At 43.2% G+C, this 18465-nt stretch overlaps 1 protein-coding gene across 2 annotated transcripts in view; it reads left to right on the top strand.

Annotated features, from left to right (window-relative positions):
* Positions 1–1425: 1425 nt before the first annotated feature.
* The window catches only part of LOC132379484 (protein bicaudal C homolog 1-like), a 341806-nt gene continuing 324766 nt past the window's right edge, over positions 1426–18465 (top strand). Inside the window, exon 1 of one of the 2 annotated variants that reach the window (XM_059947423.1) lies at positions 1426–1791. In XM_059947423.1, coding sequence (XP_059803406.1) covers positions 1572–1791 — 220 coding nt within the window. In that variant the 5' untranslated portion in view covers positions 1426–1571. The remainder of the gene's footprint in view (positions 1792–18465) is intronic. The other variant, XM_059947424.1, reaches the window with a different exon arrangement.

Raw genomic sequence — 18465 nt, 5'->3', positions numbered from 1 at the left:
ATTGTTATAAATGTAGGCTTTTTCACCTATGGAAAATGAGACTACTAATGTAAATCGGTCACACTGCAATTATAGGCCATTACCAGTGGAGGCGCTGAAGTACACTCGAGGATGGACACACGTTCATAGTTGCAATAATAAAAAAAAGTCTGGCATTCTAATGTAAAAGATTGGCAATTCTTTTTTTAAGTCTTGATTTATAGACAATATATGCAAAGTGGTTATGCCATGTACGATATGGGATTGAACCTACAGCACAATACAGGCCCTTCAGCCCACAAAGCTGTGCTGAACATATTCTTACCTTAGAAATTACCTCAGGTTACCCATAGCCCTCTATTTTTCTGAGCCCCATGTATCTGTCCAGGAGTGTCTTAAAGGACCCTATCACATCTGCCTCCACCACCGTCGCCGGCAGCCCATTCCACGCACTCACCACTCTCTGTGTAAAAAACTCACCCCTGACATCCCTTCCGAACCTACTTCCAAGCATCTTAAAACTAAGCCTTCTCATGCTAGCCATTTCAGCCCTGGAAAAAAGTCTCTGACTATCCACACCATCAATGCCTCTCATCATCATGTATACCTCTATTAGGTCACCTCTCATCCTCCGTCATCAAAGAAGAAAAGACCAAGTTCACTCAACCTATGGCATGCTCCCCAATCCAGGCAACATCCTTGCAAATCTCCCCTGCACCCTTTCTATGGTTCCCACATCCTTCCTGTAGTGAGGCGACCAGAACTGAGCACAGTACTCCATATGGGGTCTGACCAGGGTCCTATATGGCTGCAACATTACCTCTCCGTACTTAACCAAAGATGAAAACAAAATAAAACTGCAGATACAGGAATTCTGAAATAAAACCAGGAAATGCTGTAATCTCTCACCAGGTCAGCCAGCATCTGCGGGTGGGGGAGCAGAGTTAACATTCCGGGTCGAAGATGCTGCCTGACCCGCCAAATGCACCAACATTTCTTGTTTCTATTTGAATGAGACCAGGAAAGCGGGAAAGGGTTTCGCCAGATGAAGATGCTCTGGTTATGGGGATTAAAATATTTTAGGAAGTGGAGATAGCTTCGTATTTTGGCGAGCTGAGGAGGAGCGAGTGGGGGGGGGGGTGCATTCACTTCTTCACCCGGAGTTCGGGAGAAGAGCTCCCCTCCCCAAATACACACACACACCAAAACCCGCTGAAAAACCTTTAAAATAAAAAAAATGAAAAGCATAGTCTATTGTTTCGCGAAATGTTAGCATCTTTTAGACAGAAAGGGGTTAATGCTGAGCAGTTCGAACAGATTCTCAGCGTTGGCTGCAGTCGTTGAGAAAGTCCGTTCACTGAGGAATGACTATTCTAATAGGTTACAGATTAAGTTGCAATGGGACTACTTTGGGTGGAATTGTGCGGATGGATTTGTGGAGTGGGTTGCTCTGCAGTGTTGAGAGAGGGAGGGAAGGAGGGAGAGAGTCAGAGTTGGATGCAGACTGGATGTGGTTGCGGAGTTCCAGCGCCAGGCTCGGGTCAGCCCCCTGTTGGAAGTGAAACTGACCGAGCGCGGCGCTGCTTCAAGCTATGGCGGCTCAGGGCGACTCTCTGAGCGGCTACCTGGTGGCGCCCCTGCCGCTGCAAGAGCCTGGAGCCGCCGACCCCGGCTCCAACAGCGAGAGGAGCACCGACTCGCCGCTCGCAGCTTCCGAGGACGATGGCCACGTTCTCCCGCACTCCACTGACCCGGACTGGGTGGAGGAGAGATTCCGTGTGGACCGCAAGAAACTGGAGGCGATGTTACAAGGTGAGAGAGCGGGACAAACAAACCCGCTCGGTGTAGGAGACAGCAAGGAAGTTGCAACCCAGCGGGCTGCCTGTAACTGTAATGTCCAGGTCAGGGTACAGTCCGAAACTCAGACCGTGGGCGTGTCTGAGGGGTCGGCCCTGTGAGCAGTTGGCAGCTAATGTCTAAAAATTGCTATTTCACTAGGAAAGCCAGTTGTACCTCTGACAGCTGTGATAATTGCGCAGCCGCTACATCAAGACAGCTCCGGCGGGACGCCCCGCTAGATACTGAGTCAACCCGCACTTGTACAGCTGTTCCGGAGTGCGGAGGTAACAGTCTGTTTAGGGGCAAGTAAATGTACCATTGTACCCCGACTGCGGGTCCCTGGTATTCACCGTGCTCTTGGAACGGTATTAACTACAGTACAACTCAGGTTCCAGGTTGAAGGGACCTTGGGTCCTTACGCAAAATAAATAGTGTTTTAAAGAAACGTTAACAAGTTACAATCCAAATACCAAGTAGGTTCGAAGGACACGAATACATTTTGAAACCTATTTAGCTTTAACATACTGTTTGTAACTTGAAGATTTGAGCAGTTATGTAACTTGCAAACCACTGATGTTTACCGATTGCACGTATATTTCACTTCTGCAGGCATCCCAAGTTGTTATTTTTTTAAAGTGAGTCGATCAACAGGTTTGTGACGCTTTTGTTCCGAAGTTAGCGACCCACGTGCCCTAGTCCGCTGGTTTGAGTGGTTGGAGCGTTGATGGCAGAGACTAACACCTTGCCACCTCTCTTCTCTCTCCCCCCCCCCCACCTAGTTCCATCTGTCCAATTTGTTTTCCCCTTTTCCCTTACTTGTTTCTGCTGATCACCCACCTGACTCAATCTGTGGATCCTTGCCTCCTCCCCACTTCACCTGGTTCCACCCATCACCCGCCAGCTCTTTACACTGCATCTATAGCCTCAGTTGGGATGCAGGATCTTGACCTGAAAACTCGGCCGCCCCTTTGCCTCCCAGTCCATTGGGTTCCTTCGCCAGATTGTTTTTTGTTATTTATCATGCTTAAAGCTTTCAGATTCAGGGCTGTTACAAAGACAGTGGCAAATTGTCTAAAGTGTACCTGGACATTGGTGCAATTGTTTTTGACTCAATTTCAGTATTACTGAAAATCTGTAATTGTATATTTTGGACACACTTGGAAAGGCAATCCAGACCAGTGCTGACAACATGGAGAGTGGAAGTGGTACGGAATTTCATTGAAGGTTAGAATGCACAAATCCAGTTCAACTTGCACAAGCCCCTCTCGGCCATCTCACCCCATTAAAATATCCTACTATTATTTTATTTTACTTAATATTTTTCTATTTTCCCCTCCTCTCTGCATTTTCATCTCAGTGGTAGCCAAACTCACAGTTGAACCCACGGTGTAATATAGGTTTCTCAGTTTGTCAATTGGATTTAATACTAGCCCTCTACTAGATGTCCATGAGGAGTCATTGCTCAAGCTTACAGGCCAAGAGGAAAAAGAATGCCGGACAAAGCAGCTGAATTGTCTAGCAAATCTTTCCTCATGAACATTTCTGAAATGTTTCGATGTTTCTGCGATATGTTTTGTAGCATCTGAAACATCGGAGTGATTCTTGATGGTTTGAACTGCCTTGTGTTTTGGGGAAAAGCTTGCCTTTCAGCGAGTAGAATGACCTCGTGTAGTTTATCAAGAGTTTATTTTTATATCAAACTGCAGACATGCTTTTTGTATTGTGATCCAGCATAACTGGATGATAAAATGAACTTGGGTGACTCCTGGTATGAAATGGCTTTTTAGTAGTAAAACTAATTGAAGTAATAACACAGTAAAATAAAACTTGAGTGAAGAACTTAAACTGTTCAATGATTTAAACTGAGGATCTTATATTCCAGAATATAATGTGCTTTGTTACATGTTTAATCGCTATCTAAAGGCATTACAAATGTGAACTTGAGCAAGGTGCGGTTTTTTAGATGGCGCGCACAAATCAACAATGTTACTTCGACAGGCCAGATAAACCAGGTGAGGGTAGCTGGTGGGCCTTGTACACTGGTGAGATAGGGACATGTCTGTCCTAGCATGCAAAGTCAGCTCCCCTGGACTGGGCTGAAAAGATTAACAGTGAGATTCTGGAAGGTGATTCTGCAATGCCTCGTGGAAAGCAGAGACCATGACAGGACACAGAAGAAGTCGTGATAATTCACGCAACCAGGTAAGACCCCTATTGTGACGACTGCTTGTACTACTGGACCTGGACTTCCAAGGCCGAGAGTGTGGGGCTGCCCCAGTGCAATGGCTGTTGCACTTTAAAAACTCTCCCGCACAAGCGTCTATTGCCATTGACGAATACGACAATCATAGGTCAACAAACTCGGACAATTCTGTTCTATTGCCTGAGTGCAACAAAAACTTATTTGATCATTTAAACTTTTATTTAGTTTAAAGACTATTCCCATTTGGCAGTCGTATGTAAAGTAGATTTGATAGCCGTACAATCTGAACATTTACATGGATTTATCCATACTCCAAAAATGTCACTGTCAGCAAGATTGAAACAAATGTGTATTTATTAAGGTATCCAGATACAGTCAATGTTCAAGGCGGCTGCACCAGTCTTTTGCATGACATGAATGTTTATCTTTTGTTGACCCGCTTTCTCCTCTTCTATAATAGTGGTAGTTTAGTGAATGTCATTGGCAACTCCTATCTCATTTTCCCCATGTGAATTTACTTTTAACTCCACTCAGTGGAAAAAGCAACTCAATGCAAACAAAAAGCATGCAGACTTGGTCAAGAGGTTCATTCGTTGATCAGGCCAGTCATCAGAATGGGGAAGAAATGTGGTTTAAGTATCTCAGAAACTGCTGATCTATTGGGATTTTCATGCACAACAGTATCTGGAGTTTATAGAGAATGATGTGAGAAATAAAAAACATTCAGTGACTGGCGGCTCTGTGAGTGAAAATGCCCTGTTAATGTGAGAGGTCTGAGGAGAATGGCCGAAGTGGTTCAAGCTGCCAGGAAGGTGACAGTAACTCAAATAACCACACATTGCAACAGTAGTGTCCTCCAGAAGGACCACAACCTTGTCGTTGGGTTTGGAGGTTTGCACGCCCAATGACCTGGAAAGCTGCGTTGGCTGGAGTCAGAGCTTTACGCTTTGGCTCTTGCCAGAGTCACCCACACCAAACAGATCAGAGGGAGAAGGCTAGACTACGTGTGGTTCACTGGTCTTCCAGGTTCAGGGGTTCAGCTCAGGGCTAACAGCTCTGACTGATAAAACAAAATTGTTAAGGAAACAGCAATAAAGAATCCTTCTACATCTGAGTGCAATGGTATTCTCGTATTCACGTGTCCCCACTTGGGACTTGTGTGATTGACAACAGTGAAAACCAAGAGGAAGAAACTGACATGATGAAAGAAGCCCTGAACTCTGCCAGAGACGGGGGACCTTCATTGCTGCCCTAAACACCAGTGGCGTAACGGGCAGTCAGTACAACAGTGGTGTGCAGAAGAACATCTCTTTTTTTTAAATTAGTTTTTTTTATACATTTTACAGATTAAAAAACCCCAAATCACAATGAGGAACTATACAGTGCAAAATTAAGCATACAATGACAATATGATACAGAGAAAGAGAATTTAAAAAAAAGCACCTAAATTGAAGACAAGTAAACTTAGTATCCTCCCCAAGCCCCACAACACAAAAAAAAAACTCCAGACCAACCACAACACAATATAGAGAATATAAATCAGGACAATCAAACTCCCAGACTGTGAATACACTTAGCAACAGAGGATAATAATGCCTTCTACCAGAAAAAAAAGGAGCTGAAAGCAAGGGACCGAAAAGAAAAAAAACCCTAGTCAAGAGGAAGGTTATGAAAGTACTCGATTAAAGATCCCCAGACCTTATGGAACTTTAGGTCCGAATTAAGAACTGAATAATGAATTTTTTTCGAGGTCCAAGCAGGCCATAATGTCGTTAAGCCATTGAGTATGAGTGGGCAGGGCAACATCTCTCCATCTAAGGAGGATCAGGCGTAGAGCCAGGAGAGAGGCAAAGGATAATATTCGGCATTTGGTCGGACTCAGACGTAAATCTGTCTCATCCCAGAAACCGAACAAAGCAATTAAGGGGTTTGGTTCTAGATGCTGATTCAGAATATACGATAACGTAGTGAAGACATCTTTCCAAAATTTCTCCAAGCTAGGACAGAACCAGTACATATGGATGAGAGAGGCCACGCCCCTCTTGCATTTATCACAGAGCGGACTAATGTCAGGGTAGAATCGAGATAGTTTAGATTTAGACATATGAGCTCTATGAACAATCTTAAACTGTAAAAGGCAATGGCGAGCACAAAGAAAGGTTGAGTTAACCGATTTGAGAATCGAGTCCCAGCTCTCATCAGATAAGGAGGTATTTAAATCATGCTCCCATGCCATTTTAATTTTATCCACAGGGGCCCATCGTAAGGCTGCTAATTTATCTTGGATAATTGATATTAAACCTTTACCTAGTGGATTAATGAAAAGAAATAAGTCCATAGCATTTTTTGCAGGCATTTCAGGAAAGTTAGGAATTAAAGGAGCAATAAAGTATCTAATTTGGAGATACCTAAAAAAATGAGCATTGGGCAGATTGAACTTAACAGAGAGCTGCTGAAAAGAAGTGAAGCGATTATCAATGAAGAGATCTTCAAAACGTCCAATGCCCTTCCTATACCAAACCTGGAATGCTGAATTGTACGTGGTAGGTAAAAAAATGGTGATTATGTACGACCGGGCTGGAAACGGAAAAACCATGGAAACCATAGCATTTCCTAAACTGAGCCCTTATACGCCAAGTGTGTCTAACAAGAGGATTAGCTATTAATCTGGACAGACTGCTAGGGAGTGCAGAGATAGATAATTCTTTAGTGGAGCTCAACTCCATTGCCACCCAGTTAGGGCACTTGGGTTGGCCATGGAAGAAAGACCAGAAGGTAGCACAACGTATATTAGCTGCCCAATAATATAAACGAAAGTTAGGTAAAGCCATGCCACCCTCTTTTTTAGATTTTTGGAGATGGATTTTATTAATTCTAGAGCACTTATTCTTCCACAGATATGACAAAATAATAGAGGGTAAGGAATCAAAAAAAGATTTAGGAATAAAAATTGGGATAGATTGAAATAAGTATAAAAATTTGGGGAGAACATACATTTTAACAACATTAATACGACCTACCAAAGACATAGATAGAGGTGGCCATTGTACCAGACTCTGTTTTATAGTATATGAAAGATTAGCAAAGTTTTCACGAAAGAGATCTTTAAACTTCCTTGTGACTGTAATTCCAAGATAAGTAAATTGATTATGGACTACTTTAAAAGGGAGATCACGAAATGTTAATTCTTGTGCTTCTTTATTAATTGGGAAAAGTTCACTCTTATGTAAATTAAGTTTTTTAGCCAGAGATCTGGCTCAACTGGCCAAGAAGTGAAAACATTGAAGGTAAGGATGTAGACTGATTTGAGAGAAAAAATAATAAGTCATCAGCATAAAGAGAAACTTTATGCTCAACACCCCCTCTCCAAATCCCGGTCAATTCGGGACAATTTCGAAATGCTATCGCCAAAGGTTCTATAGCCAAATCAAAGAGAAAGGGACTTAAGGGGCATCCCTGACGGGTGCCACGTTTGAGATTAAATACCTGGGATTTCTGAAAAGAAGAACATCTCTGATGCATAACACGTTGAACACATTGAACTTTCAAGTGGAAGGGCTACAACAACAGAAGACTATGAACGTGCAATCAGTGGCCACGTGAGGTACCTAATAAACTGGCCACTGAGTGTACATTACCATATACAATCTTGAGATTCATTTTCTTGCAGGAATTTACAGGAAAATAAAGAAATAGAATTTATGAAAAACTTTACATAAACCAGAAGATATCGGAGCAGAATTAGCCCAGTTTACCTCATCAAGTCCTTTTCAATCCCATTACCCTGCTTTCGCTCTGTAACCTTTGATGCCCTTACTAATAAAGAACCTAGCAGCCTCCACTTTTAAATATTTCCAGTGACTTGCCCCCCCCCACTCATCTGTGGCAATGAATTTACAGATTTGTCACCATTTGTCTAGAGAAATTCCTTCTAACGGGATGCCCTTGCATTCGGAGGCCGTGCCCTCTGATCCTAAGCTGTCTCACTATTGGGGGAGAAATATGCAAAAGGAGGCAGTTTTGCAAGTAAAAGTTAAGTAATGCTGAGATACCGGGGTTGTAAAGTCCTTGAAATTGAATCTGTAGGTTGTGGAATCAGTTCATTGTTGAGGTGAGTGAAGTTATCCACACTGGTTCAGGAGCCTGATAGTTGAAGGGTAGTAACTGTTAGTGGTGTGGCATCAAAGGCTCCTGTACCTCCTTCCCAATGTTAGTACCGAGAAGAGAGTTGGTGGATGATGGAAGCTGCTTTCTTGTGGCCATGCTCCATGTAAATGTACTCTAGTGTGGAGGGATTTTCCTATGATGGACTGGGCTAAATCCACCACTTTCTTTAGAAGTTTCTGTTCCTGGACATTGCTGATTCCATACCAAATTATTTTTTTTTAAAGTACTTAATTAGTTGTGTAATGTTCCTGGAACAGATGTACCGTAAATTCCGGACTATAAGCCGCTACTTTTTTCCCACGCTTTGAACACTGCGGCCTACACTACGGTGCGACTAATGCATTTTTTTTTCATGCCGCCAAAAACATTTTGCCTCGTAACAGTAGACCAATAAAATTGATGAGTAGTTCACAGAGGTCCAGTGAAATTGTACGATAAATCAAGCGCACTTTCACAATTAAATTATGGTAAATCAGTTATTTGTACTCACCCTCATCAACATGGAAAACACTCGAAGAAAAGCATATGATGCAGCTTTTAAGTTAAAGGCGATCAATCTGGCGGTTGAAGAAGGAAATCGAGCTGCTGCACATAATCTTGGCATAAATGAATCGATGTTGAGACGGTGGAGACGCCAGCGTGAAGAACTGAGTCAATGCAAAAAGACGACAAAAGCTTTCAGAGGTAATCATAGCAGATGGCCCGAACTTGAAAACTTTCTTGAAGACTGGGTTAACACACAGAGAGCAGGCGGCCGCGGTGTTTCCACCGTGCAGATCAGACTGAAGGCTAAAGCAATCACCACCAAAATGAAAATCGAAGATTTTAGAGGTGGGCCATCGTGGTGTTTTAGATTTATGAGACGAAAAGGCCTGTCCATCAGGGTACGCACGACTCTGTCAGCAGCTCCCTCCCGACCACGAGGAAAAACTTGCTAACTTCCGCACATTCACTCAAACAAAGATAGCGGAGAATTCCATCGGGCCAGATGATATCATAAATATGGATGAAGTACCTTTGACGTTTGACCTGCCTCTCACTCGGACTGTTAATAAAAAAGGGGACTCGTCCATCACACTGAAAACAAGTGGCCATGAGAGAACGCATTTTACTTGTGTTCTGAGCTGCACAGCGTCCGGACTAAAGCTTCCACCGATGGTGATTTTTTAAGCGGCTGACAATGAAAGTTCAGTGAAAGCTGCCATCGAGAGTACAAACTCAATTCCAGCTGTGATTCCTGGGGGCACCACGAAGTATTTGCAGCCACTGGACATCAGCGTGAACCGGGCATTTAAAGTGGTGCTGCGCGTTGAGTGGGAGGCTTGATGACGAGCGGCGAGAAATCCTTTACCAAAACAGGACGCATGCGAAGAGCATCTTTAACTCAAGTCTGCCAGTGGATCCTAAATGCATGGAGCCGTGTCACAACATCCACCATCACCAGCGGGTTTCAAAAGGCTGGACTGCTGCGTGATGAAGAGGACCGTGTGCGCTCAAGTGAGAGCAACAATGAAGAGACTGAAGTGAGTGACGAGATCCTGAGGTTGTTCAATTCGGACACTGAAGAAGAGGACTTTGATGGTTTTAGTGCGCAGGAGGAAGATGAAGAAGGCGATCAATAACTTTTCCTGGTAGGCTGCAGTATATATATTTTTTTTACCAGTCGTTAGGAGATATTGGAATGTTGTTCGTGCACTGTTCAGTAAAAAAGTATACGCAACGTAATTTGTGTGTTAGCGATACGTATGTATATTTTAAAGTAGCTGTGTTACAGGCACTGTTCGAAAAAAAGCATTTGCAATGTATATTTGTTTATGTTACCATACGGATTTAATTAAAAGTTAAAAAATCCTCACATGTAATATCTTTCTGTGTAAATATCTCATATTACAACGTGGGACACCTGCGGCTTAAAATCCGGTGCGGCTTGTACAAGTACAAAATTGATTTTCTTTCTAAAATTAGAGTGTGTGGCTTTCAATCAGGTGCGCTCTGTAGTCCGTAATCTACGGTAAATGGAAATCTTGCTTTCTCAGTCTGTGAATTTGTGTAGTTATACTGGTGATTCTAATTATGTATAGATTACTCTAACTAACTCTCAGTAAGATGTACAGTGATTAATTTGTGATCCCAATATGCTATCAGTGCTGTATAATTAGGCCAGATTTAGAGTTTAACAATTTAAGTCAATGCACTCACAGTCTTGTTAGATAATTTTGCATGATCATGCTAGCAAACAACATGACCAATGGCGACATCCTGCAGACAGTTTTGTTTTGTGGCAGCTTGTGGGAGGACAAATCCAAGACTTGGATTCTGCATACTTACTTTGAACCTTTGAATCTCTAATTTTGAACTAAATAGCTCCTTGGTGTTGATTTATTGTAAAAGTCCATCTGATTGTATGTGTCCAGTCTTCATTATTCTTTTGGATAGATGATAGTCTAATTGAGGTTAGTAGACCATGAGCTTGGTGTTGGGTTTGCAGGATGGGTCTTTGAAGATGCTGTTCCTCAGTTGGTTGTAAACTGCTGGCACAGAGCTTGTAGTGAATTCCATCGCTGATGTCTGTATTCACTGGTGATGGTTTCTCAAGAAGTGGACATTATTTTCGAGCAATATTAGCTGCAGCTGAAATTAATACTTCCAAATGTTTTCATCCTTCAAACTATAGTATATTTCAAAGTAAAGCATGGGGCATTTTTTTTTAAGTATTTAAAACCCAACAGCCAATTTCTTGCTCCATTTCTCAGACAGGGTAGAAGTGTGGAATCTACAGGTTCTGATGTGGACAGAGCAGACACTTGGTGATTTTATTTATTTAGTGATACAGCATGGAGTCGGCCATTCCGATCCTTCGAGCCACACAAGCCCGATTAACCCTAGCCCTGCCTGGTACGCCTTTGGACTGGGAGGAAACTGAGGCAGCCAGAGGAAAGCAACACATTCCATGGGGAGGATGTACGGAACAGCACCGGGATTGAACTCCAAACTCCGGAACGCCACGAGCTGTAATAGGGTCGCATTAACCCCTATGCTGTCATGGCACCCATGATGTGGTGAGTGGGTGGGGGAACAGCGAGCCCAGAACTGTATGCTGGTTCTCCCCTTTGTGAGTGGATTCTTACCACCCTTACCGTAAAGACTCCTGAGTGCCCCCTCTCCATTTTGACTGATAATGGGTCATTGTTTCTTATGAATAAGCAGACATTAAATTGCTTTTTTCACCTTGGTTTTTTTTCTTTGTTCTGTGCAGCTCTCAGGATTCCTGTTCTAGGAACCTGTGTTGTGCATTGTATTTGATGTGGCCTGCCCACCAGAGCTCTTTGAACGTAACTAGTTCCTTTGCCGTGGATGTTGCCCTAGATAGGACACTGAAGCTGGTCACTGGATTGGTTTGCAAGAGTTTGCAAAGACATTGGTAATGTTTCCCCAGTGCTTTGAGGTGCCTGCTGTCTGTTGTCCATGACTCCAAAACATAGCACGGCACTGGAGGCGCAGTGGACCATCGCTTTACAGTGCCAGTGATTATCCATGGGGGTTCAGTTCCCACCGCAGCCTGTGAGGAGTTTGTATGTTTTCCCCAGGGCTGCAAGGGTTTTTTCCGGGTGCCCTGGTTTCCTCTCACATTCCAAAGACGTTCGGTTAGGGTTAGAGTGTTGTGAGCAAACCGTGTTGGTATCAGAAGCACAGCAACACCCAGGGGCTGCTCAGCACAATCCTTGCTGATTTGAATTCTGCATTTCACTGTATATTTCAAAGTACATGTGATAAAATAAAGTTAATCTCATGTTTGTCAGAGCATGAGGATCACTGACATGAGTACTGGGCTTGGTCTTTGAATAGTCCGCAGAAGGCTGCATTTGGGACAGTTCATCACTGCACTCTTGGGGAGGGGAGTTGAGTCACAGATGACAGAGGTGATCTCAAAGATGTGCATCTTAATTGTTGGAGCGCAGCGATGTGTGGTGGGCAAGTTGGTAGGAGATGTGAGACAATGCATATGCTAGAAATCTGGATCAGCATTTTGCTCCTCCGCTGCAAAGTCTCCTCGAGTATGCCTACTATGCAGAGGCTTTCCTCACTCTTTGGGAATTCAGTGCGACCCTCTCACTGCTTCCTTTTGTGATCTCTGCTGCCCACTGGCCCTTTGACCACCTGCTCAGTCAGTCTCAATACCACAGCCAAGTCTCTTTCCTGGGAACTTATCTCCTCCACCATCTTGTGCCACCGAGTCCTGATGAAAGGTCAAAACATTGAATTAATTTTCCCTTGTAGATGCCGCCTGACTTGCTGAGTTCCTCCAGCATTATGTGTGGGTTGACACTTGGGGAATGTTGATCTCAGACGCTCCATGTGAGGCAAATCCTCTTGGATTGGCTTACATCTCGGCCTGTGAAAGTGCTCGTGTGTAAGTATAGTCAGATGTTGTAGTGGAAAGAACAGTGAGGACTAATAATTACTAAATAGGGATGGGTTTGTGCTAATATTGTACCAGGGGGGCCACAGAAAAAAGTAAAGACATGGAATGTAGCAGCAATGAAATCCAAGCTTCAGGATTGTTTTATAGTGTGCACCCATTGCTGTAATAGAAAATTAAATTTACTGTTAGACTGCGGATAATCATTTTATTCTGTCATGGGGACCTAATCTCTTAAGTCTTCCTGTCGTCAACATTTTGTAATCAAAATGTAGTTTTAATGGTAATCTCATCAATTTAGAATGGGAAAGCTCAACCAAACTGGGGTGTAAGTGGACAGTGAGGAAGGCTTGCAGAGGGATCTGCATCAGCTAGGAAAATGGACTGAGAAAATGCCAGATGGAAATTAATGCAGACAAGTGTAAGGTTTTGCACTTTGGTAGGACCAAGCAGTGTAGGTCTTTCACAGAGAATCGTAGGGCATTGAGGTGTGTGGTAGAACAAAGGGATTGGGAATACAGGTCCATAATTCATTGAAAGTGATGTCACAGGTAGACAGAGTCGTAAAGAAAGCTTTTGGCATATTGGCCTTCATAAATCAATGTATTGAGTGCAGAAGATGGGATGTTGGTTTTATAAGACGTTGGTGAGGCCTAGCTTGGAGTATTGTGTGCAGTTGTGGTCACCGACCTACAGGAAAGATATAAATAAGGTTGAAGTGCAGAGAAAATTTACAAGGATGTTGCCAGGTCTGGAGGATTTGAGTTATAAAGAAAGATTGAATAGGTTTGGACTATATTTAGAACATAGAAGATAGAGAGGAGGTTTGATAGATATATACAAACTGAGGGGTATAGGCAGGGTAAATGCAAGCAGGCATTTTTCACTGAGGTTGGGTGGGACTACAACCAGAGGTCATGGGATAAGGGTGGCAGGTAAGAAGTTTAAGGGGAACACGAAGGGAAATTTCTTCACTCAGAAGGCTGTGATATTAGGGAAAGAGCACATGAGCATGCAAACTTGCTTTCAACGTTTAAGAGAATTTTGGATAGGTACATGGATAGTAGGGCTATAGTCTTGGAACAGGTCAATAGGATTAGGCAGTTTAAATGGTTTCAGCATGGACTAGATGGACAAAATGGCCTGTTTCTATGCTGTACTTCTCTATGACTCATGCTCAAGTAGATCAGTTTTGGCTGGTCTCCTGGTGCACACCAGTTTTTAATAAATTCCCCATTATTTGAACACCAACTCCGTGTGTCCTTGCAGTTTGCTCCTGCATCATGAGTCGATGGGTAAGAGGGGGTGATCTTGGTCCTGGAGAGAAGGTGTTCCCCCACTGCTGGGTGCGGATGAGAAAGACACAGAATTGCAGTGAGGAAGATTGAGAAGAGGGTTGATGTGATGGTACAGCTACCATAGTGTGGGCTGGGACCAGGACTGGGATTGGATCTGTGGTGGGAGTTCCAGCTTGCAATAACATCATGTAGCAGAGACAAGTTTCTAATGAATGCTGAAGGCAGCCAAATTTGAGAAGGATATTCCATGTGTTGTGTTGGCTGATGGAGTAGAGGCTGTTTTGAAAAAGACACACAGTGACTAATGCTGCTGTCTGCATTTTTCATAGACTTGTCACATGGTGAAGATCATTGTATGTTAAGGATAGAATCTTCATTATGAGGAGGCAGTTGAAGAAAACCCTGTGAATGCCTGTCCTTGTGGCAGGTGGCCAGGTGCATGCCTCAGTAGTTATTGTAGTCGATTCCATTGCCTTTTTTAAAGAGAGCCATGTTAGTGTTGTGTGTCCTTTGGCATGCTGGCCTTTCCCCAAACAAGGTTGTGAACTTGTGCCAGAAGTCCTCCATCATGTTTCAGCACTTGAGAGATTTTTTTTTGCTCCAGACGCTTTTATGAGCGAGACACCCTCATCTTGGATGGGTATATGAGCAGATAGTATGTCCCGTTACTTCCACTGGAATGCCAACACCAATTGCCCCTTCAATAGCCCGTCAAGGATGAACTTGAGGTTTTAGGGAGGGTGTATTGTGGTTGCTGGTGGTTGGCATCTGTCTGTCTCGAAGGACAATGGGTGATCATAATCATCACAAGTCTGGGTGGAAGGTACGGAGATCCTGAGATGTCCAGTCATCAAAGTCCCCCTCTTGGCCTCACCAGTGTAGTCTAAAGGAAACCTTATGAAGCAACATGCATGGGACCAGCTTGGTTTCAGGAACTGCTGGAAGGATGTTCAATGAGGCTTGCTGTTGGAGTGGCTATGTACTGGCAGGGAGAGACTTACACATTCAGCTCTCCTTTTCGCGAGACTGCTAGCCAGCAGTGGAAACTGAAAGTGAGAGTGGCAAGCGCTCCCCACTACACTACCTCACTAGACGCATCACAACAACCAGTTTGACACCTGACAGTATATTGTAGTCGAGCCAAATCACAGCAACAACATGAATTCACTTGATACCTGGAAGATAATTCACCAAAGTGTCAATGGGCAAAAATTGATCATAGGCTAAAGAAGAAAAATTTTCAAAATCACATATTTTAAATGACATGTACATTGAAACATACAGTGAAATGAATTGTTTGCACTAACAACCAACACCCCCAAGGATTTCCTGGGGACAGCTAGACAAATGTCACCAACATTGCAAGCTCACTCAGCAGAACATCACAGAACACAACAGTACAGAACATGCCAAACAACAAAACAACAGCCAAACAAGCCTAAATTTTGGTCCTAATTGTATCTGAAAATCAACAAAAAACTGCTGATGCTGGAAATCTAAAGTTAAAATCAAAAATGCTGGAAATATTTTACTCCTACCCACTCTAAGTTGTGGCACCTCATCAAGGCAGCTAAATGCACAGGAGAAACTGGTGCACATTCTGATCTCTGCAGAACCAATTGAACTGGTGGCAGACTATACTAAGTTTAAAAAGGTGCAACAGTTGTGAAAACTCGGCATTTTAAAATTTATTATAAGTATCTGCTTATTAAAAGAGACATTTGACCCACCTCCAGAGGACATCTCTCCCTACTGCCCATTGCATCACTGCCATTTAGGGCAGCAATGGAGGTCCTCCATCTCTGGTGGTGCTCAGGGCTTCCTTCATTGTGCCGGTTTTCACTGCTGTCTATCATGCAAGTTCCGCGTGGAGACTCAGGAATATCGCCATACTCCAATGTATATTAGAAAGATTCTTCATTGCTGTTTCCGTAACAGTTTTGCTCTACCAGTGGTTAGCCCTCAGCTGAACCCCCAAACCTGGAGGACCGGTGAACCACTCTTAGTCTGTCCTCTACCCTTTGACTATTTTGGCATGGGTGACCCTACCAAGGGGCAACCATAAAGCCCTGCCTTCAGCCAACATAGCTCTCTGGATCATTGAGGCACACAAGCCGCCAAACCCTATGACAAGGTTATGGTCCTCTTGGAGACACAGAGGACATAGGTCGGGTGTAGTTCCTTAGGTGGGCTGTCCAGTCTGGTGAATGTGACTATTACCTTGCACGTGTAACTTAAAATTGTGTGTTGACCGGATATGTGATTGTCAGAGCATCTCAACTAAACATGTTGCTTAACTTGTCTGCTTGAGCATCTACAGGATATTTCTTCCTCAGGGTAACTGCCTAACTGTTTCTTGATAGTAATTGATTTGGCTGAACCTATCTTACTTATTATAGACTGGAGATCAGACCTAGGATGTTCTTGGTGTGTATTTGGGCCATTCTCTGAATTGCCAGTGAATGATTCGGAGATAACATTAAGATTTATAGAATGCCTTTTGATAGCTTTTTCTATTGGAGTGCTCCCACAAAAGTGTCAGTGCTCAATGACCAGGAGAGTAGAGATCTGGAGATTACAATTAACTGAGGTTTAATTGTTGATGTGTAAAAAAAAACACTTAGTTGCAGGAGCCAGAGATTGTCTCTTAGGAGTGGGAGATCTCGTTTGATTTTATTGTCCCCTCTATTGTTTAAGTAGTCAGCTGATAATGGTGGGGAGGTCGTGTGGCCCAGCTTGGCTTAACTACTCAGAAAGTTTGCAAATACTGTTGGTCAGTAGTGTTGGCCTCTATTTCACGCTGTCTCTTTGGTTCTGTTGCCCATTACAACTGTTTTTGTTAATGTGCTCAAAAGCAGTGAGTCTGGTCTTTCATTAGGTTTGAATGTAATGTGAGGTTGAAATGGATTCTTCAGATTTGTGAAGAGCCCCTGCTGCCATTGAAAGAGGAGACACTGAAAATAACTGCTGCTTTATTTGGAGATGACTCACGCTTACAGAGGCAGACGCACCAAATTGCTTCCAGTCTCCTGCCCAGGATGAGTCCGGTGTGCTGTTCGTGTGTGGGACTGGGCATCAAATACTTTATCAGGTGTTGACATAAATAAAATGAGCCATGGGCTTGACTTAATAAATAGGATCGAAGTTTATAAACAACAGTGCTTGCATTTATGAGGTTTTTATTCCACTCTTGCTTCAGGCTTTATTCTTAGTTAACTACTTTTGCAGTATATTTGCTGTTCGATGTGTACTGGTAATAGCCAGATAATGTGTTCTTTTAGTTACATCGAGTCAGTAAAAATTTCCTGGGAACAGTAGAGATAACTGTCCAAGCTTAAATACTCCTAGAGGATGCTTTTGCATCTTGACAGTGTATATGTGGCCTCAACTTCACATCTTTATCTACAAGATGTCGCCTTTGAACTCTTCCCCAGCACAACACCAGAGACTTCTCCTGGACTTTTGTCCTCCGATCCCCTACAGTTAGGACTGAATACAAAGCGTTCAGGCTTGGATGAGGGTGCATGGAACATTACAGTATTGTTCGGACACTTTGGTCCACAATCTTGTGCCAAATTTTTAACCTATTAAAAGATCAATCTACCCTTCCCTCCTGTATAACCCTCCATTTTTCTATCATCCATATACCTATCCAAGAGTTTCTTAAATTCCTGATGTATCTGCCACTGTCGCCACCCCTGGAGGGTGTTCCACATAGCCACCACTTTTTGTGTAAAGAACTTATCTCTAACATCCCTTCAATACTTACGTCCAACCACTTAAAATTTTGCCACCTGGTATAAGGCATTTCCACTCTGGGGAAAGGTCTCCAGCTATCCGTCCGATATCTGTCTCAAATCATCTTACATGCTTCTATCAAGTTACCTCTCCTCCTGTGCTCTAAAGGGAAAAGCCTTAGCTCACTCAACCTTTCCACATAAGATATGCTTTCTAATCCAGGCAGTCTCCTCTGCACCCTCTCTTAAGCTTCTTCATCCTACTAATGTGGAGTTTTACCTAGATTACCCATGTGCCTGAGAGTTTCTTAAATGTCCTTAATGTACCACCAACTCTGACAGGGCATTCCACACACTTGCCACCCTCTGTAAATAACTTAACTCTGACACTGCCTCTATACTTTCCTCCAATCACATTAAAGTTATGTCCCCTTGTTTTAGCCGTTCCTGTAACCAATTGAACCACAGCTGAAACTGTCAGCACCGAATAGTAAACACTGGGATTGGGGGAACTCCTGAGTGTGAACAGACTGAGCTTCACAATTGACCTGGTCAGTCAGTTAATCCAGAGCAGTGGGAGGGATTCATGTAAAACTTCCCAGTGTTATGATTCAGTGGGCATGATTGTCTGGAATTTGCTTCAAGTTTTACTTTCCTCTGCTGGGGGCTGGTTAATGATTGATGGTGTACACCACATATGTTTTAAAGCCTGTCCACAAGCTGCAGCTAATCATTTAAAATATTGATCTGGGCTCTCGGGCACTTTGAAGTTTAATACAAAGAAATACTTTCCATAATTGCAGTCTTCTCTCGATTGTTGTG

The sequence above is a fragment of the Hypanus sabinus genome, chromosome 22 (assembly GCF_030144855.1).
Source record: "Hypanus sabinus isolate sHypSab1 chromosome 22, sHypSab1.hap1, whole genome shotgun sequence".
NCBI lineage: Eukaryota > Metazoa > Chordata > Chondrichthyes > Myliobatiformes > Dasyatidae > Hypanus > Hypanus sabinus.
This window is presented reverse-complemented; position numbering and strand designations above follow the sequence as displayed.